The 23693-nt window shown below is 39.0% G+C and overlaps 1 protein-coding gene across 1 annotated transcript; it reads left to right on the top strand.

Moving 5' to 3' along the window:
- The first annotated feature begins 4064 nt into the window (after positions 1-4064).
- Positions 4065-21936, top strand: LOC119424559 (T-box-containing protein TBX6L-like). Its single transcript, XM_037692046.1, has 10 exons — positions 4065-4132; positions 16983-17017; positions 17367-17514; positions 17652-17754; positions 19131-19295; positions 19373-19519; positions 19610-19704; positions 21273-21346; positions 21419-21611; positions 21724-21936. Exons 1-10 carry the CDS (start codon positions 4065-4067, stop codon positions 21914-21916), a joined length of 1221 nt encoding a protein of 406 aa, XP_037547974.1. The 3' UTR covers positions 21917-21936.
- Positions 21937-23693: the final 1757 nt, after the last annotated feature.

Here is a 23693-nt window from a genome sequence, read left to right as displayed (position 1 = left end):
CAGAAGGAAAAAAAAAAGTAAAGCTCTGGCACTCTCAAGGCGAGAGTGTGCAGGGGGTGGAGAGTTACAAACAAGGTCTGGAAATCATCCAGGGTACCAGGGGCACTGCTGTGAATCAGAACTATTATCCTTCCAACTGTGCGCTCCAACCACGACTTTCCGTTCACCTCCGAGTGTCTCTACGAAAACTAAAATGAAAACCGTCTGCACAATCAGAAATCACCAGATAGAATTCAGAAACAGACGTTATAATAAACGCCACAATCCACTCAAACATATGTCCATAAAACACGAGCGCTGGAGGGCTTAGAGTGATGCCTGGAAGCTTCTGCTCACGTGTGGATGGGGAAGCACCGGTTCTCTTACCTTTAAATCTGTTGACTCGGCTCCAAAATAAGAACCTGCTGTTCTTGTTCATTTTTCCTAACAAGTTCCCTGCTGTCAAACCAAGGTCCTGTTAATTTCATTGCCCTCAGCTACATCATTATGGGATTTATCATTGCTGTAAAGATGTATTTACCTACAAACTTATATATTTGACTTGAGATGCTTTTGCAGTTATTGCAAAACCAAGTGGACTGTGTATATTTTAAGCTCTGTTTTTATTGTATAATATTTTTGTAGGAAATTAAAATATATATATATATATATATGTATGGATGATTTTATCACATGGCTTTTTATTCTTTTGAATTTGCCACTTTTTAGAGGCAGAGAGAGGTATTATGCTGCTAGAAGGAGCCGAGGCGTCAGCACAGATGCAGATAACGTTGCAGTTTTGCAGACACCGACTGGAGCTGCTCCTCCACCGTCCTGCTACTCTCGGGCCATGTTTTTGTCTCGTTATGGTCACCGCTGCTGTTTATCAGGGATGCAAGTCGCGCCAAATCAATCAAATCACACTCCGAGAGGATTTATAAAGAGATCTGCTGACGGAGGAACTACACACCATGTTGGCTTTTCTTAAAGGGATAGCTCATTCACGTTATAAATTAAATTTTACTCCCATCAGACACCATTGTGAACAGTCTCCAGCCCAGAAATGACCCAGACGAGTAGATGTGGATGTGATGTCATCTGTGGCGGATGTTTATGCACGCGTCAGCATGTGTGTAAAGTTTTTGTGCTATCAGAGTTGAAAAAAATGGCTGCTATGCTTGTTGGTAAATGCTATTCGCCAACTGGTCCCCAGCATCCACAGTCCAGTGAGAATCTGTCTTAACGGGCTAATCTGACCAGGACTAAGAGGAAAATGGAATGCTGCCGTCTCCAAACAACTCCAGTCTCAAAGGTTTTATCCAAACGCTATTTGATAAACTTTTCAATTTGGCATTACAGTTATTCTGATGGAAAAAGCCTAACAGCTTATTGCCCCAGGCGGCTGCCACTGTTTGACTCTGTAATACTCACAGAAATCTAACTGAATGGTTGCGTATTGTGAAACTGATTTTAACATAATGCTTTATAAAATGGTGTTTACTAGAAACACTATAAAATCTTTTAGTTGTTGGGGTGGTTTTAAGATGACAGCAGTCCAATTTGGCCATAGTTCTTCTCAGACTAGCTGTTAGCTCATCGTCCAGTCAGAATTAACATAAACCGTAATTTCTGGACTATCGAGCGCAGCTAAATACAAACCGCATGCACTAACTTTAAAAAGAAAAAAAGTACATATATAAGCTGCACTTGTCTATAAGCCACAGGTGTCTACGTTGTGACATTAATTTTTTTTTTTTTTACTTTTAATTACATACGTACCGGTAACATACACAAATAAGTGCAGTAAATGTTTTTGAAAAGAGGTTTGTAGGCTCAATCATCCAGGTAGATAACCAAAAAAAAGTTAAATCATGTCATCTGGACCAGTTTCTTTAAGGGAGAAACGTTTCATCTTCCATCCTGAAGACTTCATCAGTCTGTCGCCTTCAAACCAGATCTGTCCTATAAGTAGCCTTCATTGCTGTTTCAAGCCAAACTCCTGTTGGAATCTCAGAAGCAGGCTTTTAACACATGCAAAATGATCCATCTGTCCAAAACAATCATTCCAACAGGAGGTTGGCTTGAAACACAGCACTGAAGGCTACTTATGGGACAGATCTGGTTTGAAGGCCACAGACTGATGAAGTCTTCAGGATGGAAGATGACACGTTTCTCCCTTAAAGAAACGGGTCCAGATGACATGATTTAACCTTTTTTTTTTTTTTGTACTTTTTTTTAGTAAAAGTTTTTTTTTGTAAATGTCATTTATCACTGGGAATCCATACCCTGAAAACCCGCGATAAGTGAAAAACGGCAAAGTAGGAATAGTAGTACAAGTAGTCAGTAGTAGTTTATTTTATTTATTTTTATAGATATTTATTAAAGCATTTTAAACCCTTCTCACACTATTGCAATATTCTAAACAATGTTTCTAAACTCTAAATGCTCTAAAAGAGCATAGAATGTCATGATTTCAGCTCTAAGCCTCCTCTGCTCTTTGCCACCTGCAAGCACTATTGGCCACGCCCACTTCTCCCCTCTGCACGCTGAACAGCTGATCAGCTGCAGCAGGAAGCTTATCCTGCAGTAATGGCTGCACAAAGCTGCAGGAGGACGCTTTTTAATGCAGCTCTGGACTGCACAAATGTGCAGCAGGTGCTAAATAATTTTAAATAATTTATTTTAAATAAAAATTCCATGCCGATCGTGTGGCTCATCCAATCAATCAGCCAATTGTGTGTCATGTCCAATCTTATTTTGTAAAACCACGATAGAGGGAATCTGCGATAAATGAACCTTATATATGAATATATACATAGTCATTGAACACTATCTTGATCTTCCTCTTGTGCACTAAAACCACTAAAGTCGTCTTCTTCAGCGTCAGAATTGAACAGCCTCAGAATGACTTCGTCACATTTGTTGTTGCTCGCAACGTCACTTTCATCTCGAGGCAAATTCACATTTGAGCTTGTGCTGTCTTTTGATCACGCAGCAGTCCAGCGTTTTGAAACTCGTTGACAATCGTGGATTTTTTTGACCCTGCTCCACGCTGTCAGGATCCACTGGCAGACTTGAGCAAAAGTTGCTCTTCGCATGCGGCCAGTTCTGGTAAACGAGTCACATTAATGCACGGATCATGCTTATTCCGAGTGGCTGCAAATACTTCGCTGTGCCCCCAGGGATCACATGTTTCACGCGATCACGAGTCGTGTTTTGGGCAGCTATGTGGGCACCCGAATGTGACGAGACTAAATGTTTTGGCGGCACGAAGCTCGTTAGTCCGTCAAAATCCATGAATTAGCTGCATCATTGTAGAAGCTGCAGTGTTCAAAGCGTGGGAAAAAAGTAGCGGCTTATAGTCTGTACATTACGGTATGTCGTCAAATTGAGATTGCTTGAAAAGCTATCTACAACAGGTAAGACCTTTGCTTATCATCTTATCACGGAGCCCTACTTAAAAATATCTGAACTACTGAAAAAGTCACCTCATCCACACACACATATATGGACATGCAATAATAATAAAAATATTAATAATAATCACTATGAGCACCTTTCCCCAACATTATTCACAGTCACAGTTATAGAACGCACACATGACAATGTTTGTGTAGACATTTGTTGTTTTCTACCCAGAAGCCTCAGACTGCAGGCTCATAACTTTACTCTTTTTCTACTTTACTTTTGAGGTAAAATGAAGTTTAAAAGTTTAAGGAGTCACTCATTCGGCACTTCTGCAGACGGCAGCATGTTTCCTTCCCTTCTCCTGACACACTCTACTGGTATTAATTAACTGGAGTGGCTCAGCAGCAAACAGGAGAGCATGCGCACACACAGGCAAACACACCGTGGGTCAAGTTCTGTGTGTGAGCTCTAACAAGACAATAATTAATAAACTTGTGTACGTAGTCATTCTATAAAACAGATTTTTAGGGGTAGGGGTAAACCAGTGAGAGTGTGTGACACTGACTTCTCGAGTCTCCACATGGGCCAGACTGAACCAATCGATCACTCTGTAACCAAAATATTCAGGACTAGGTGGAACTGCGTGCAAAGCTGAGCGCTTGCAGTGGAATGGGAGGATGGAAAATGGCAAACGGAGAAACAACCAGGCAGGAAGTGACAGCCGCTGCAACAGACTGATACGGAGGTTAGATGCACATGCACGAGGAAAAATGTGAAAAATGGAAGCACGCAGAAATACAAGTGGAGACAAGGAAATGAAATGTGATCTCTGGAGAGACGGGGGCAAAGATAAGGAAGCAATTTAGCTGCAAAAACGCATAATCCAGGTGGGATTTAGAGAACTGTTTCCACAAGAGCTTATTGTTCGATTCGTTTTAAAACGGCTGTAATTAGACGGAGTTTTAATCGTCTGTAAAAGGTGTTTACTCCCAATGTTTTATTTGTTTGGAGGTAAAACCTGAGAGGAGGGGATTAACCGTGTTAGTGATAATCCCTCATCCATTAAACTCAGTGAATCATCTCCATTTGGTCCTTGATGTATCAAAGTTAAACAAATAAAACTTAATTTATGATACAAATGTTTTCTGTTCGTGCATTTTCGGATCAATAAAAACAAAGACTGCATTTCCCATATTTCCAGTCTGCACTGGAGAGCGCCATCTTTGTTTTGGACTAAAATGGTTGGTTTTAATCTAATAATCTAAATGTATCCATGGAAAGCACCGGAGAAGTAAAACAGAGCAAGCCTTTCTCCAACTACCGTATTTTCCAGCGTATAAGTGGCAGTTTTTGCAAAGATTTTTGCGATTTATATGCCGAAGTGACATATACATTTTTTTCCATATACATAACGCAATTTTTGACTGTTTTAAATTTTGAAGAACTGCAACAGCGAGTCTTCCTGTGCGCACTCGCTTCACTCAGCTGGTGCAGGCGGAGGAACGCTGGAGAGCTAGCGGCTCCAGCCGCGATGGACGGATGGCTGGCTGGATGCATGGATGGATGGATGGATGGAACCATGCAGCCCTGGCGAAATTAAGTTATTTTGACCATTAAATAAATGCATAATAAACACGTATTAAAAGCATATTAAACGCATATTAAACGCATAATAAACACATAATAAATGTATAATAAACACATAATAAACGTGTAATAAATGCATATTAAACGCATATTAAACGCATATTAAACGCATATTAAACATATAATAAACACATAATAAACGCATAATAAATGCAACGGGTCAGTGGTGACACAAAGTGACTTATACGCCGAAATGACTTGTTAGTTGTTTTTTTTTTTCCTCTTCATGATGCTTTTTTTGACTAATGCAACTTTGACTGTTACTCCGGAGCGACTTATACGCTGGAAAATACGGTGTGTTTCTGAAAAATTATAGAATATGATGGAAAGTCATGTATTCATGTTTAAGTTTAAAGTGCAGATGTTTTATCCCCTTAACAAATATTGTTTCTGACAAATGTATCTGTCCTGTCCACATGGACAGTTTTTAAAAATCCTCACTGTAAAAAGTTTTTTTTTTTTTTAAACCATTCAACTTTCTCACCCAAACCCCTGGTTGTTTGAGGATGGAGGCGTAAACACAGCCATGAATCATTTTTTTAAGATCTGATGTGTGGAAAATGGAGCTTCCATCAAAAAGTCCAAGCACCATCAGCTGCAACTGCTACACGTCTTCAGAAACAGACATGACGTCACTGTTTGTAGAGTGCTTGAAACGTGCGTTTTGTTGTTCAATCCAGCTACTTCTGCATGTTTGGGTGATTTAGTCATTAGTATCAAAGTATTTAGCTTATTCTGCTCATAGACACCGGCATAATTTTTGCTTCTTTTTTACTGTATCTGTACATTATGTATAAAAACCTTCCCATAGAAAAAACATTGGCATCTTTTGAATTCATCAAAAATATTACTTTCTTCAAAATCTGGATCTATTTCATCTTTTCTAGTTTCAGCTTTTTTTCTTGCCTTTAGCTACTTTTAGCTCCTGCTTAGGCTTTTGCAACTTTGTTTGTTTGAATTATTTGTTTTAGCCAACTTTTTGTTACTTTTAATTTCTAGCTAGCCTTTTTGGCTAAAGTGTTTTTTTCTTTGTTGTTTTTAGCTAGTGTTTTAACGTTAACCAATTTCAGCTATTTCAGCAAACATCAGCTGTCATTCAGCGCTCAGAATTTATGTGGCATTTTCTGCAAAAATGCATTTTCCTTTGTTTTTATGCTTTTTAAAGAGAAGTGACAATAATGTTAAACGTCAGAATACCCCATGCTCAGTGGTAGTTCTGACTTTAAAAAGTTTTTAACTTTGAAAAATTACACATTTATATATTTTTTTTCTTGTACAGCTCATTCATCTTAGTTTGAAATGTCCATCCATCCACCACTTGTTCTCCTCCCAGGGATCATCCTCCTCTTGATGTGGAGGAGCAGAGGTGCTTCTGTGTGAGAATGTGTCCATCTTGGGTTCTTTCTTTAGATTCTACTGGGCCCAGCGTTTTTCTCTTCATGTACCAGCTCCTTGCTTCACCTGCTCCCAGTCCCAATCACCCCAGGTGTTCATCATTATGTCTCGTTAGTTCGGTGTCTTTGTGTTTTCTGGTTGTCGGTGGATTGTGCTTTCCACAGCCGTTCATGCTCCGCTCCTCGTGTTCTCTATTCTCGTAAGTTTTGCAGCCACGTCAGCCTTTTTGTTTTGTCTTGTTAATAAATTAGTTTCTTCATTTTTATCCCTGAGCTCCCCATGTCCGTCTGCACTTAGGTTCAAAATACTCGGATCGCAACGCTCCAGTTTTTTCCGGAAAACTGAACTTCTCATCTTTAGGGGAGAGTCCAGCTACCCTGCAGAGAAATCTCATTTTGACCACTTGTATTCATGATCTCATTCTTCTAGTTTGAAATGTGTCCCTGAAAAATCTATTTTTGAAGGTTAGTTAGCCCCAATCATCAACCGTCTCCATACATCACACACACACAAAAAAAAAGTAGGATATCCCTTTAATTTAGCTTTAATGCCCAAATTGTAGTGTTAAAGTAAATAAAAGACATCTTACCAGCTATGCAATATTACAATAAGCTAAAGAAAATACCGTACTTTAGGCATACAAAAAGATTTTACAGGCAGTGTGTCAATGTGCATCTGTTCTCTAAATGTCTTCAAACAGAAATGGAAGTAGCATAAAAATTGTAGAGTAGCACATTTTAAAATAACCTTTTTTATTTACCTAGCAGCAGGCAGAACCAGTGGGTTCCCATGATTTAACCAGCGTGAGCTCACTGGTCAGACAGCTCTGAGCCTCTGAGATACCCGTCACCTACTCTCAGCAGGGACATAAAACTGGAACAATGCTCTCGATTTCACAGTCTTCACCAGTGCTGATAAGCATGCACATGTGGGTTTGCACCCCCTTACACAAAGTAGGAGTCGGTGTTCATAGAAGGAGAGGAGCAGCTGTTGTCCACTGAGCTCCACGCCTGTCCTCACACACATCGGTCCCGGGCACAGGTGCAGAACACACACCACGGACGTCTGGGCGCCTGACAGAAAACAACGTCCAAGTCACAGGAGGTTGTTGACGTAACTGGGTTCTATGGTGCTTGTTTCTGGACAACAATGGAGATATGAAAAATAATCCTTACAGGGGAAAAGAACAAAAAAAGTTGCAGTATATGAAATTCAGCCCTCGCAGGCCGGAACAACCATCTCCCTCGCAGCCTCCGAACCATCCCACAAGTGATGAGCGTCGCGAGTATGTAAATTTATTGAAATGCACGAAGCACTTCTGGCGGGCCGTGGAGCCCTTTCTTTAATCGGAAATGACACCTGAAGGTGTTTGCTCCTATTATCGCTGGCAGAGCTCTTGCAGGCCAGGCAGAGCCAATCGATCAGTCTGAACTGAACCAAGCAGAGGCTGAAATATTTGCTGCTGGAGCAATTTCCTCCAAAACCTGGAAAGTGTTGAGCTGGGCTGAGAGGATGTTGTGCTCCGTTACCTGGGAGATGCAGCACCTATACGACAAAAATCCTCCACTATATATATATATATATATATATGTGATCTGTCAATTACAGCTTTTTGTTCTCTCTCTAACAGGAAGCAGTACGGAGTCATGTCACCGTCGCTCCTCCTACTGGATAACGCATGTATCTATAGGTGTTAAGATACTAAACATGCAATGGAAATACTCTGTAAGGATTTTTTATTTTAAATATGCAGACATCTACTAGAAACCCTTTCATCTTTTGTTTGTGTTGTGCTGCTCCCTGCTGGTGGTAAAATATAAGTTTTGCCATAAATCAACCGCTCTTCAGCTGTTTTCTCATGAACTGCAAGAGCACGGGTGGAGAAAGTACTCAAACACTGTACTTAAGTAAAAGTACAAATAAACAGCCAAAAAACGTACTCAAGTAAAAGCACAAGTATCACATTAACGTTTTTTACTTAAGTTAAAATAAGTACTTGCTTTAAAAAAATAGTAAGTATTAAAAGTAAAAGTACTTGCTGAATGTATAATGGTCTACAGTATCATTATGTGTACTGTATGTATATTTTCTGTAATACGTTAATAGTGTTGAGTCATTTTAATGAACAACGCTGCAGATAATACGTTTTTATTGTGTTTACTCTGTGACATAGTTCACACTTGGACATGTGATTCTGTGCGTCAGTATTTCAGGGATGACCAGCAGAGTTAAATGCTATTAATCAAAATAAGAAAGAGGAATGATTTTACCTTTTGAAAGTTTTTATTTAACACAAAGCAAAACCAATGTGTCATTTTAACTGCAGTAAACACATTGAAGTAAAAGGTGTCCGACAGAAAAAAGGAGCATTAGACACAACTAACAAAGGAATATCTGATCATTTCAACTCCAGTTTGTCATCAACTCTAGTTGTAATACTTTAACTTCCTGACACCGTTTTTAAAAGATTAGACACGAGTGTCGAAACATTTGGAGACATCTCTTGTCTCCTAACATCCCACGAAGTGACACATTTTAATATCGCAGCGAGAATTTCTTGTTCAAGTTCAGAAGAAGTTGGTTTTCAAAGTTTTTTTAGTCAAGTCTGGCTCATTTGAGAGAGAGAATCTGTCCTGCTGTACTGAATAATCTTTCAATATGGGCGGTGTGTATCTTCTGGCTGACATCTGTGGTGGAATCCATTTTGGGTGGTGCTGTGGGTGCATCCAGTTCAATGACGTATATGTCATTGGCCCAGTTCTTCTTGAAGGTGGGTCCAACGTTACCTGTCCACTTTGCAGTGATTCAATGAACCAACTCTCCTCTCACCATTGGTTATTTTCAAACTAACGGACAAATAAAAAAAAACGCAACGTGAATAACTTGTAACACAACGCATTGTAGAAATGTAGTGTAGTAGAAAGTATAAATATTAATGTGAAATGTAGTGGCGTAAAAGTCGAAAATACCCACATTTAACTCTACTGAAGTATAGTACAGATACATTGAAAATGTACTTAAGTACAGTAACAAAGTACTTGTACTTGGTTACATCCCACCACTGCCAAAGAGGTGAATCTGTGTAAATAAATAAATTATATGTTCATCTCAGAGTCATATTTCATCCTTTGATTATCTGACTCAAAGCTTATTTTTATTTATTTATTGTGGTATGTATTTTTACTAGATTCTTGATTCTTCCTGGGGCAGCCGGAGCACCATGGAGACCTGCAGGTCCGATCTGCTTTTGGCTCCTTGTTAACATTTTTTCTGTTCAAAGTTTGGGGATCGAGAGATTTTGGGTTTTTGACTTTTTCTAACAGAAAAAAAAAAAAAATTGCATTATTTATACATAAATCTTTTTGTGGAACTTTTGGAGCCTAATTAAAGCTCCGCGGTGTGTTTGTTCTTTCATGAGCCGTCTCTATGAATTATTGTCTTAAGAAATTCCTTTCCGGTGTTTTTAAATTTTTATTCACAGCCGTCTCCTTCGGGCTCAGAAGTTCCATTTTCGCTGTCTCTCACACGTTTCCGTTTTTCCCAATTTTTGTTTAATCCAGCTGCAATTTCTCATTAGCTTTGCATATTTAGGTTTTTAATCATTTTCACTCGATTTCCCCTCAAGTTTCCGATAATTAGCGACACTTTTTACAATTAAAAGTTGGTTCCTTCAGTCATTTCAACAAGATTACAATTAAAAACAAAATGAGAACTGTGGAAAACAGATATACAAAATTAAAGTTCACTTGCAATAAATGTTGCTCATTTAAATGAGGATTTTTGGGACTAACTTTAAGCTTTTGCTAACACTTCTTTGTCTTAAAAAATAAATATATAAAAAAGATTTGTATGCTCAATCATCCAGGTAGATAAATAAAAAAAAAAGATTAAATCGTTCCTTAAAGGAATTGTCCAGATGACATGATTTAACCTTTTTAGTGACTGCTTGTCTTATTTCTTTATATGTAGTGCTTAAAAAAATCTGCATCATAATCTTCCTAAAGTTAAATGTTCTTAATTTTAAAAATAACTTTTTACAAACCGTTCAAACTCCTTAAAGCATTTGCCTTCAGCACGTGAGGTGCAGCTAAAATATTTTTCCATCCATCCAACAAAGTGTCTGTCCTGATATTTGTAATATTCACACATGCATTTAAAAATTTGGACTTGTGACGTTAGAAAGCACTTTCACCTTAGGCTCCGTTTTATTTATTTTGTGCATTTGGTCATTAATAAATCACTTTTCTTCTATTCTTGTAGACTCTCAGACATGAAATGCTACATTTACTGGGAAAACAGCTGAAATTACCTAAAAAGAGCCTGAAATGGATGAACAAGCCTAAGTTAGCAAAAGAAAGTAGAAAGAATACATATTTGCTGAATTTGGTTTAAATATGCAGAAATTAGTACAAAAATTAGTAAATTAGCTAAAAAAAAAAAAGATGAAATTAGCAACAACAACAAAAAAAAACTGAAAAGGCAGAAATAAGCTCAAGTTACTGAGAGAGCATACATGTGCCCAATTAGGCTGAAAAAAGCAGAAATGAGCACAAAAGTGAAAACTTATCTGGAAAAAAGGCAGAAATTTCCAAAACAACAACTGAAAAGTAGCTAAAAGGTAGACAGCAGCTTATGTTACCAGAAGGAAGAGGAGAGGGCACATTTTTGTTGAATTAGTACCGAAGAAAAATGGATCACAGTGTGACTGCGTCATAAACACTCGCACAACTAGAGAATTTGCGTTTCCTGCGAAAATGCAAGTGTGAATGCTTCTTTTAAGAATGTCAAGAAAACAGTTGTTAAGTAGCTTAAAACAGCAGAAAGAAGCTTCAAATATCAGAAGGAAGCAGAACGTGCACAATTGTTCCTGATGTAATGGACTGCCAGGCTGCTGCCGAGGCAAACCGTTGATCTGACAGTATGTGTTTGGGTTCGCTCTCAGCTCCCACTATACCAAACGTCAGCTGAAAAGCTCTAAAAATGACTGCGTTATCATATTTTTTCCCCTTTTTTTAGCTAAAGCAGCATTCTTGGATTTTTGATTTGGATGCAACATGTGATGGGGAACGTTCTCAGCTATAACCTCAACAAATTTCATCTCTGTGTGTGTAAAAATGACCGAGTTAAATCCATTCAAAAGTAGCATTGGTGGCCATCTTGGATTTTTGATTTTCATCCATCATTTGATGGGAAACGTTGTCAGTTATCATCACACCAACTTTCAGCTCAATGACTAAAAGTGGCTGATTTATGGTATTTTTTCCTTTTTTTGCCAAGGCGGCCATCTTGAATTTTTGATTTTTGGTTAGAGTCTATTAGGGATTGTTGTCAGCTACCAATATGCCAAATTTCAGCTGGATAGCTCTAAAAATGTCAATGATCTTATTATTTTTTTTACAAAACAGCTGAATAGTAGCTAAAGAAATGTAGAAAGAAGCTTAAATTTCCAAAAGGAAGTGGAGGGAGCTTAATTGTGCCCACTAAGGCTGAGACGAATAAATTAGCACAATAAAGTTGAAATTATCTGAGAAATGAAATGCTAAAAACACTAGCTAAAACAAGCAGAAAGAAGCTTAATTTAATAGAAGGAAGTTGGGAGAGCATATTTTTTTTGCAGATTTAGACTGAAAAGAGTATAAACGATTGCAAAAAAATGTGGAATTAGCTGATAAAGATGAAATTAGCATTAAAAACAGCTAAAAGCTAGCTTAAACAGTAGAAACGTGCAGGAATAAGCTATTAAGACGAGCTCTCTGCGGCCTCAGCAGTAATGTGCAGGTATGGAACGCACCTGGAGACAAACTTTATTCAGTAAGAAAAATGCAACACATTCAAAGCAAAGTGTCTGGGTTGAGTTTAATTTGCAGATTTTAATGAACTATCTTCTCATATTGTTACTTTAATGCAACCAAATGTTCTTTTTTTTTTTACTGTTAAAATGTCACTAAAATCATTAAACTCATAAAAAATGTTTTTTTATGTCTGTTACTTCAAGGAGCTCTGTGGCAGCTGTTCAACAAAGCGCTCCAGTAGGTGGCGTCACAGACAAACAGGACATTTGATGGTTTCTTGACAGCCTGTTCTAAAATTATTACATTATCAAATATCTCTGACATTATTGTAAATTATAAAATCAGGGATTAAATATATATTGTAAAAAAAAAAATCATAAGCATTTTTCACGAAAGTGATTTCCTTTGGTGTGTTAGTCTGTCTTTTAGCAAAATATCTCATGAACGAGAGGGCATGTTTCAATGAGACTCTCAGAAAATAATCATTGGATGCACATTTAAAACTGTTCAGATTTTGGAGTTAATCTGATTAAATATGGCTGCCGCAGCTAAGGGACGGTAGCAAACAGAATAAATGCCTTTAACGCTGTCAATTTAAGAGCTAATCAGCTAAAAGTTCGTTTGACAGTAGCTGAGAGTGATTCCCAACTTATATCCAAAGCACTAACAGGTTGCACAAGATTCTCATTTAAAACTTTGGAATTAACTTTTGACGTCAACTCTTGTCTGTTAGCAAAATATCTAATAAACTAATAAACAGATGTGAATGAAAGTTTGAGAAATAACTTATTGGGTGTATATTTACAACCGATTAACTTGTGGAGTCAAACAGATTTAAGATGGCCGCCATAGCTAATCAGCTTTAGAAAATGAAAAAAAGTGGCTATATTGCAGTCGGTTTTACAGATGCTGAGCTAAATATTGGTGTAGTGGTGGCACATCTGTAAACCAGTTGTGCAAAATGTTTTTTTTTAAGATTTGATCAAAAAGGAAACCCACTTATTCCTCAACAAACGATGATCATAGTTTAAAGTAATATGTATTATTTTAAGAAATACCCGTCCTTTTATTTGCTTCTAGTTTAGATTTTTCTTGATCTTATCGTTTTAGTCATCTATTTTTAATCCGTTGTGTTTGTTTCCGTCTATGTATTTTCATTTAAAACTATTTGTTTTTCCATTCTCCATCCTGTTTGGATCAGTTATCACCAAAGCCATTGATCATCAGAGCTATTAGTTTTTATGGCTCTGAGTTATGGGCATTTTCGAAAGTCGCTCGCTCTTGTTGGCACATACGAAATAAAAAAATCCTTCTTTCTAGAAATGAAATTCCTTTCTCGGGAACACCTTCGCAATTACAGAGCGTTCCCGCCCACTTACGTGTAAACTGCATCCAAGTGGTGATCCAAACACTCCCGCCACATCTGAGTGTACCGGAACGGCGGTCACGCTCTGCATCTCGCTGCCGCAGCCTCGGCGAACATGCTGAAACCACAGCGTTTCCTGTGTTAAAACATATTTTTACTGCAGTGGAGCTGGTGCAGTTCAGCAAGCAGAACAAACATTCACATCGTCTAAACTAGCGCATTTTCCTCTTTACAGCCGTATTAGCAGTTCACAAAGTACTTTTTGTAAAGCGCTGCATCCAATTCTGGTGGATCGCTGCAAAATCAGCAGCAGTAATTCCCTCACATTAGTGCAGCTCGGCCCGATTAGTAGCGGAGGCAGATGTTGCATAGTTGCGGAGGTGACACATGCCACGGGCAAGAACCGAACGAATTCCATCCTCGAGCCTCGGTTTGATTTAAGAAGGAGAACTGTTTCAACTCGTCTTTTGATGGAGCGGAAAACTCCTGCAGAGGCACCGAGTCGGGCCTTTCACAAAAGCTTTAAAATCTCAGGAATGTTGTTTCCACATAGGTAATGTGATATTACTGTACCGTGTACATCACTGTAGCTCCACATGCATGAGTCATTAGTTTATGAGAAAGTACGCACACACCTGGACTCAGACATTTTAGCAGAAAGAACTGGGAGCAATGCATCATACAACCAGACACATACGGGGTATGTACCTGGTAATTATCCGGTAAATACCTGGCACTTACTGGTTACTTACAATACAGACAGGGTGCATAGTATACTTTGTGCCAGACATATATTGTTCTAGAATTGCGCCGCTAATGGTGGCTGCATGTTAGAGTAGCTCTGTTACTTTCATTCGAAGATGTTGCTTTTGAAAACTAATTCCTCTTTTTTCAGGATGTAAATCACTTTTTTTTTTTTTTTTTTTATGATTACTTCCTCTGATAGATGCTGTGCAGCTTGAAGGATTTTTACTGAAAATATTTTTGCTTTTGGACATTTGTTATGATGTGCAACCATGACAAGGTAGTTTTTACAATTAACAGAAGCTGATTAACATCTCAAAAGCTCAAATAATGCCTCAGCTACAGCCCCAAATCACAAATGAGATAAAAAAGGAGGTGCCATGGATGCATCCCCGTCTACCTGGCGAAGGTGCTTGAGTACCTAACCGCCAAGATCCTGGAGATGGTGGGAAACATGGCTCGTGACTACAAGAAGACCAGGATCATCCCCTGACACCTGCAGCTGGCTGTCCGCAATGACGAGAAGCTCAATAAGCTGCTGGGAGGAGTGACCATCGCTCAGTGAGGAGTTCTGCCCAAGATTCAGCTGGTCCTGCTGCCCAAGAAGACCGAGAAATCCACCAAGACCAAGTAGACAGATCAACATCTGCAACCAGTTTCTTCAGATCTGCTCTAAGATGGGCCGCTACAAGAGATCCTTCCTGCCCACATCCATCAGCATCTATAACAACTCTAATGAAACCAGAATGATGAGCTACAACATTTAATTTCCCTTTGGGATTAATAAAGGATTTTTTAAATTTAATTTAATTGAATACTGGGCTGCATTATACATTTTACCAGTGATTTCTATTTAAATGTAATATTACCAACTTCTGAGTTGAAATATGTGTACATATCAGGTATTTACTTAAGTACCAGGTCGTAACAAATGTACCTAGTAGGTACCAAGTATATAGATCAAACATGCCTGATAATTGCTGGGTATAGTATTAGGTATGTATCTGGTACTGACAGAGTACAAAATCGGTACATACCAACAGGTACCATGTATGTACCTAGAAGTTACAGGGTACGTACCAAGTACTTATTGGGGACATACCAGGTACTTCTCTGGTACAAAAAAGTTATATACCCAGGAAGTCCTTACTACAGGAAGTGCCTGTTATGTACCAAGTACGTACTCTGTTCCAGGTAAGCAGTTTGTAACTGGTACATGCCAGTGTTTCCAACAAAGTACCAAATATATACAGTAGTCCCTCGTCCTGAGCCTGGTTCTGCTAAAGGTTTCTTCCTCATGAGGGAGTTTTTCCTTTCCACTGTCACCTTCATGCTTGCTCAAGATGTGAGTTCTGCAATGGAGTTAAACTCAAAGCAGTCTGATCCTCAGACAAACAGCGATAAACCACGAAGTAGCAAGGGACTACTGTACCTCATAAATACCCTCTACCTAGCAAGTACATAGCAGATATCAATTGGAGCTAAATTCTTATCAGGTAAATACCTAGTACTTACGGGTTTTTACCTGGTACATCAAGTAACAGCTAGTACCCAGCTACAACAGACTAGGTACATACTGGTTTATATATCACTACCAAAATAAATGCTTCTTGCTGTTTTGATTAATTTAAAACTCAACATTCACTCTGGGTTCATAAAATGTAAAGGGTTTCCCCCATTTCAACAGCAGAGGTGTGTGTGTGTGTGTTTCTCAAAGCTTTGAGGCTTCACTTGGCCTTTTCATTACCTTTCACATTATTTCCATTTTAACCTTTTGAGTCGGTCCGTCATGGATGCAACACTGTGGTTAGGCTCATTATCCAGCAGAAAGGTCCACTCACTGCACCTCACTCTGCCATCCAGCACTTTTTGATGTCATTCAGAAATAATCCTGATAGTTAAATTTTACAATATGCTGACGTTTAACTCCTGTAAGAAAAGACACACAGACATAATAAGAATCAGTTTCAGTGGATGGTCCAAGTTGTTAGATGGGGGTTCTGTGGAATGATTGTGACCATGTCCTTCCATCATACTTACTGGTACATCTCCTCCCCCCACCCCCGTACTTGAAACACATCATGACAGTGGAGGATGGAGGGGCTGATACCATTTGGCTGGATTAGAAGAGTGGGCTGACATCAAAGCGTCAAAACCAGCCCCTCTGTAATCCCACTCAATACACATTCAGAGCTGTAGGAAAGACTTACTGCAGGATCAAAACGGAGGAAAAGTTTCTGCATCTGTACATCTCTACATCCTTCACGTGTGACCCGTAAGTTAAAACAGCTGTAGTCAAAGGGAAATACCTAAAACTTGGATATTTTTGTGTCTTCTAGTGCAGAATAGCAAATCACATTAGTTTTGAGTACCTAAAGAACTAAAATAAAATGCATACATTACAGTGACCACAACAAGTCGCTGATTTTATAATGTATACCAAAACACTCCAAAGATCCAACAAAATGACAAACTGAAGATTTCCAAGAAACACTCAACAGCTTGCAGAGAGTCAACTCTCACCTGGATCTTCTCTGGCTTCACCCCATTGGGTTGTTTAGACCACACCCTTTTTATGCGATGACCAATGAGCTTCGAGCCTCAGACCAGTCCTGGACAGAGACTTGCAAAGTTTCTCAGCCATATTAAAGTGTGGTTAGTGGAGTCAACATGCCCAACATCTCAGGTGAGGTCATTCTTAGATGATAAGTATGTACCATACATGCATGTGCCATTACTTTGACTATTTGATTACTAAATGTGACAGTCTTTTAATCATGTGAAACCTAGCTTGCTTTGGTAAAGTTTTTATGTAAAAGAAACAACTGGGTGCTTCAAAACATGCAGCAGATGTCAGAAGAAGACTACTAAGATAAAGAGGCAGTTTTACCACTTGGTCAAAACATTTTAAACTTGAAGTTAATTGAGATATAAAGAACGATTTGTTTAACCAGATCATTCGGACTACTACAGTTGAAGTGCGCAATTTTTACCATTTTGCATTTTTAACACTTGTTTGATCAATTTCCATCCAGACAGTAGAGTGAATGAAAGCATGCCTCGGTCCCCATCAGCATCTCACTCCTACCAGCAGGGCCCCATCAGGATGACTCTAGAAAACTCTGAACTCTGGAAGTCTTTCCACAAGACCGGAACGGAGATGATCGTAACAAAGCATGGAAGGTAGCAGATGTATTCCTTTGATTCCACAAACATCTTACCATATCTGACCATTCTTATCGAAGCACACACTTCTGTTTTGGAGCTAGCCCAATCCCAGTAAACATATTTAACCATTTGACTTTGTGCATTTGTCTTAGGAGAATGTTTCCACACTGCTCCATCAGTATATCTGGTCTCCAGCCTTCTGCAAACTATGTGGTCATGGTGGACATTGTTCCTGAAGACACCTTCAAGTACAAGGTACGATGTCAAAGCGTGCCCCTGAGGATTAAAGTGACCCACTGCAGTGGAGCAGGCAGTGGTCTGCGGACCCCTGTCCTGCCCAGTCTGGCTGAACCACTGCTGCATATCAAAGCCTTTCATTGCTTCCTGTTAGTGCACTCTCGGCTGGAAGCTCAGTCGATTAGCATTCCTTCTCATTCATAGGAGTAGCCTCCCTTCCATTTATTCAGCAGCTCTCATTATTTTCCGCGGTTCATTTGGTCACCTGAGGATGGCTTGAAAGGATGTTTGCGAAGATGAGACACTTAAACAACATAACCTACATCTAACAAGCTTAAGTCAGGTCCTTTAGAAAGATTCTTGTCCGTTTTGTTTCAAAATATAACCTACAGTTTTGTAGTTGCTGCTGCTGCACTATGTGGCTGTATCATGTATGTCATATATCATGCCATATCATGTAAGTCACATATATATGTCACTACCTTACCATCTTAATTCCATTAACCTCAATGTTACTCAATACCTGTCACACAACCTGCAGTATATGTTAGTTATGTGAAATATATATGGTGCATTTTGGGGAGGCTGTGGCTGGACAGTTGGTTAGAGCAGTCGTCCTCCAATGCAAGAGTTGGGGGTTCGATTCCACCAGCAGTTACATGACGAAGTGTCTCTGGGCAAGACACTGAACCCGTCATTGCTTCCATTGTGTGTCCCATCAGTGTATGAATGTGATCTAAAGCACTGATTAGTCTTTGTACAGATCTAGTAGTGCTGTATGAATGGGTAAATGAGGGCACAGATTGTAGTATACAGCACTTTCAAGTATCTTGATAAGATAGGAAGGCTCTATACAAGTACAGTACATTTACCATTTAAGCTTATATTACTACCTGTGAAATACTTATTCATACTAATTCATCCCATTTGCACCGGGTACATTCTACCATGTTGTTGTTTACTATATTTCTTTTGGATCTTGTAAATATTCAATTTTTTTTTTCACTTTTTGGTACTTTATTTTGTACCCTTATTGCATGCTTTAGTATGTCTTGTTTGTTTGTTTTTTTAGCGAGTCGAATTGGTTCTTCTCATCCTGAACATTTCATTGCATTGTTGATCTTGTCTTAACCTGCACATGACAAATAAATAATATAACAGTAGTGTAGCAGCTATCAAGAACCAAAAAAGTCCATGCTCAATAATCCAGGTATACAATCCAACAATTTTCAGTCAGGTCATCTGGACTAGGGTAAGGGTTAGCTATCAAGGGAGCTATCAAGAAGATTTCCTGCCTGTTAGTGGATTCTGCTCAATCACACATGAAGTCTCACACGTGTTAATGCATTCATTCCTGCCACCCCCACCAAACCCCAATGTTTATTCCTCTGTAGTGGAAGAATCAGCAGTGGGAGGTCACAGGAAAGGCTGAGCCCCAGCCCCCATGTCGAACATGCATACACCCCGACTCCCCCGCTGTTGGAAGCCATTGGATGAAGCAGTCGGTGTCTTTCCTGAAGATGAAACTCACCAACAACACACTGGACCAGAATGGCTATGTAAACCACCACTTTAAATAGAAATAAACCACGTAAAGCTACATCCGCTCTGCTTACTTCTCCTCTTTTCTTGTCAGATCATCCTTCATTCCATGCATCGCTACTACCCACGGTTTCACGTGATCCTGGCAGAGAGTCCGTACACGATCACCTGGGGTTCTTTTCAGACCTTCTCATTCTCAGAGACAGCATTCACAGCTGTTACTGCTTACCAAAACCCAAAGGTGCTAACTGGGAGAGAACAAAAATCAGTTTACAAAAACAAACGCAAGTTTCTGTTTTCTTTAAATAACACCTTTCTTCCTGTTCCTTAGATTACCCAATTGAAGATTGACCACAATTCATTTGCCAAAAGGTTTAGAAAAGAAGACACCAACTCCAAACAAGACACCAACTTCCACAGTAAAAGGTATGTTTCAGTTGTATTTCACAATAAGAGCACCCTTACGTATGACTTGAGATATAAATTAGGCTGTAAACAGTTAAAAAGGACAATATGGACTGGTTTCCTGCTCTGTCCACTCCATCATAGACATACATATTAATAGACCACACTCTTTCTCTTATTTTAGGGAATCATAACCACAAGATTTAAAGAAGCGGCCATGTTGTATTTATTTGAATTATTCAACATTATTTATTAGAAAAAATCATAGTTGAACACACAACAGCACTAGAGAAACACAAGACTGCAAAATCAAGCACCTAAAGTATTTTAGGTGTACTTTATTAAGTATTTGTACAGACTAAAGTAACCAGCAGAGCAGGTAGGTTGGTTCTGTTCCAACTTCAGCTCCCAGGTTCACGTCAGTGGTCTATCATTAAATCCAGTCTCTACTCACTGATACCCGTGTTCATCATCATTGTGTGGATGCGTGTTAATAAGCATGTACTGCATCTCTTTTTTGGTAATGGTGCAACTTTAGCTTTTTGAAATATTTAGCCTTCTCTGCCACTTTTTTTCTCATAGAAAATGAATTGAGCTCATTTTACATCCTTCAAATCTTTAGATCTGTTTACAAACTTTTACTGCTTCTTTCACATTTTGTTCTGGTTCAGCTTCTTTCAGCAAATTTTTACTTTTGTTCAGCTACTTTTTTTTTGCTGTTTTGTGCTTTTTTCAGGTTATTTCTACTAACTACAACATTTTTGTGCTTCTAACTTTGTTCTGCTAATTTCAGCTTGTTATACTCCTTTCAGCTGATTTCTGCAAGTTTCAGCTTTTTCTGCAATTTCAGCTACTATTAGCTGTTTTATGCAAATTTTAGCTTTTTTAAGCTAATTTCACCTTTTTTTGGTTAATTTCAGCTCTTTAAGCTTCTTTCTGCCTTCTCAGCAATATTTTTTGCTAATTTCAGCTGGGTTTTTTTAGGTACTTTCCTAATGCTTGTGCTAATTTCTGCTTATTTAAACCCAATTACAACAAATGTGTTCATTCTGCTTTCTTCTGGTAATTTAGATTTGTGCCTACATTTCAGCATGTTTTAGCTAATTTCAACCGTTTTTCAGCAAGTTATTCTGCAATAATCATTCACACTGCATGTTTGCAGGAAATGCCATTTCTCTAGTTTAGATTTTAAAAATCAAACTGTCAGTGTGTTACCTGCATGTATGCATGAGTATTGTAAACACAAAGTTTGTTATAAATAAGGCTATTTATTTAAAAAGGTAAGCTGAACAACTAATATATTATGTTTACCTAAATAAATACAAGTACAGCACTTGATCTTGCCAAACAGTGAAATCTATTAACAGTTTATAAATGCCTAATAATGCTTTATAAATATTTAAAAGCTTATAGCCAACATACATTTATAAACAATAATAAATGTATTATTAAAGTGATACATTTTTTTGAATGTGAAAGTAGATGTTACATGTACTATGAGAGTTATACTTGTTGTTTTTGATTCCTTTCAATAATTTCAAATCCAAATGAGCATTAACATAAAAACTGTAATAAATCTCTTTTTTTAGGTGTCAGTCACAGGAAAGTCCTCCTGCACAAAGATCCTCAAAGGAAAAGAAAACTCTTTGCAGCAGTTCTCCAGGTATTCGTCATGAAATTGAATATTTTATACACAAGTGTAGTACTTATATCACAGTATGTATTTCTCCGTCAGGCCTGCAGAGGATGCCCTCCACCTCTGAGTCAGGGACGCAGCAAGCTTCACTGAAAGGGGGTCACCTCTCAGCCTGGGGGCCGGAGCAGGACTCCTCTGAGACCCTACACCCTGCGCCCCCGGAGCTGCACGAGTACGACTACAGCTGCCAAGAGCAGATGGTGCCTGCAGCAACAGCCTACCACCCTTACAGGTTTGAACTTCCAACTTATTAGAACTTAAACAGAACAAGGAAATATTATCCTGCACTTAAAGAAGTGCTCCACTTGTCTGATTTTCAGCATCTGTCTCTTTCTTGCTCCCAGGTGTGTGGGGTACACTAAAGCCCCTTTACTGTCCAGAGACAAAGATCCAGCAGAGAGCAGTCTTCAGCCCCCACCTCCACCACTTTCCACAACTGACCAAAGTCCCCAGCAGCAGGCCTACTGTGAACAGGGCCACCACAGCAGCATGGCAGACTGCAGCCAGTATCCACTTTTCGCCTACTCCTGCTGGTGATCTAGGGTCCTGGTCTGGTCCAGGATGGGAAACTCTACAAGGGCATTTCCAAGATCTTATATTTCTTTTTCTTCATTTGGCTTTTCCCTCCACAGAGAGTCATCCTCCTCCATCTCACTCTGTCCTCTACATCCTCTGTCCTCACTCCTACTACCTCCACATCCTCTCTAACTGCATCTCCTCTGTCTTTCTCCTGGCAGCTGCATTCCTAACCTCCTTCTACCAATATCCCCACTGTCCCTCCTCTGGACATGTCCAAACCATCTCAGTCTGGCCTCTTTTTATCTCCCAGTTGTTCAACCTGTGCTGTACCTCTGATGATCTCATTCCTAATCTTCTCCATCCTTGTCACTCCTAAGGAGAACCTCAACATCTTCATTTCTGCCACTTCCAGTTCTTTCTCCTGTCTTTTGTCCATGTCTCTGTCTCCAGACCATACAACATAGCTGGTCTCACCACTGTCTTCTAAATGTTTCCTTTGACCTTTGCTGACATCCTTTTGTTGCAAGTCACTCCTGAAACTTTTCTCCATCCACTCCATCCTGCCTGGACTCTCTTTTTCACCCAGTTTCCTGGACAGTGGACCCAAGTACTTGAAGTCCCGCACCTTTGTGGCCTCTGCTCCGTGTAGCCTCACTGTTCTACCTTCTCCTTCACACACATGCACTCTGTCTTACTACAGCTGACTTTCATTCCTCTTCTTTCAAGTACATACCTCCACCTCTCCAAGTTCTCTTCCACCTGCTCCCTGTTCTCACCACAGATCACAATGTCATCTGCAAACATCATAGTCCACGGGACTCTTATTATATTTACTGGTTGCTAATGTTTGGTCAGTTACATTGGTCAGACATCATAAAGTTTTCTTCATCTCTTTGCACACAGAACAAGCAGCTTTGATTGTACATCTTCGTACAGCATACCAATAAGGATGTATTCTTTGTATGTTTTTAATAAACGATGTGGAAACAAATATCAGACATATCAGTTGATCTGTTTGAGTGTTTTCAGTATTTTAACAAAACTGGGCATTTACAACTAATAGAAGACCGCATATAATAAAAATCCCAGTGTGGAACTACAATAATTGATCTGAATTGGGACAACAGTGTTCCTGTCACAGTCTGCCCAGTTTTCCCAGCAGAAGGCAGGAACGTCTGCACTGTAAATATTTCACAAGAAATGGAAAACCTGCGCCGCCTCGGGGGCAGAGCTGCAAAAAGATTTTCTAGAGCAGATACACTTCACATCAGCGCACAAAATGCTCATAAAGCAGCATTAATGGTATTCACTGCTCTAATTTAAAACTTGGTAGTTTAAATCTGCAATCTTGTGCTAATTTGATGACAGGAAGAGAATTAAAAGTTTATCTTTCTGTGAGAACTGGAGTCATAATTACAGTAGATCATCCAGTTTCTTGCTCTTTTTAAAATTAATTATAGATAATAGATGAGCCGTTTGTGTTAAGCTCTTATTGCAACCCAAACTGGCTAAATATTTATTCAGGAACTTTACCAGATTTGTGTTTAGAACAGATTAAACAAAAACTGAATGTAAGAGTATAGAATGACAGCCTTCAAGCTTCAAAATCATCAGTTTTTATCATCATGGTTATACCTCGCCTCGTGCATTCACCTAAGTTCATCTTTCTCCATCTCGTGTACTGAAGCTGTACGGCTCTAAAAAAAGAGGGTCTTTCTATGAGGTTGATTTTTATATCTCAACTGTGTCAGGTCAAAAATAAGTGCTCAGTTTAGCCACAGTTTAGTGACTTATA

The sequence above is a fragment of the Nematolebias whitei genome, chromosome 18 (genome assembly GCF_014905685.2).
Source record: "Nematolebias whitei isolate Nwh7 chromosome 18, NemWhi1, whole genome shotgun sequence".
NCBI classification, from domain to species: Eukaryota; Metazoa; Chordata; class Actinopteri; order Cyprinodontiformes; family Rivulidae; genus Nematolebias; species Nematolebias whitei.
The sequence above is the reverse complement of the archived record's forward strand: the minus strand, read 5'-3'. Positions and strand labels throughout refer to the sequence as shown.

Bases quoted from the DNA above. Each gene is read 5' to 3' on its own strand.
- LOC119424559 (XM_037692046.1), top strand. From the start codon at position 4,065: ATGGAAAATGGCAAACGGAGAAACAACCAGGCAGGAAGTGACAGCCGC. The intron at 17,515-17,651 runs GTAGCAGATGTA...CATTTGTCTTAG, and splicing joins ATCGTAACAAAGCATGGAAG to GAGAATGTTTCCACACTGCT. The intron at 21,612-21,723 runs GTTTGAACTTCC...TCTTGCTCCCAG, and splicing joins ACAGCCTACCACCCTTACAG to GTGTGTGGGGTACACTAAAG.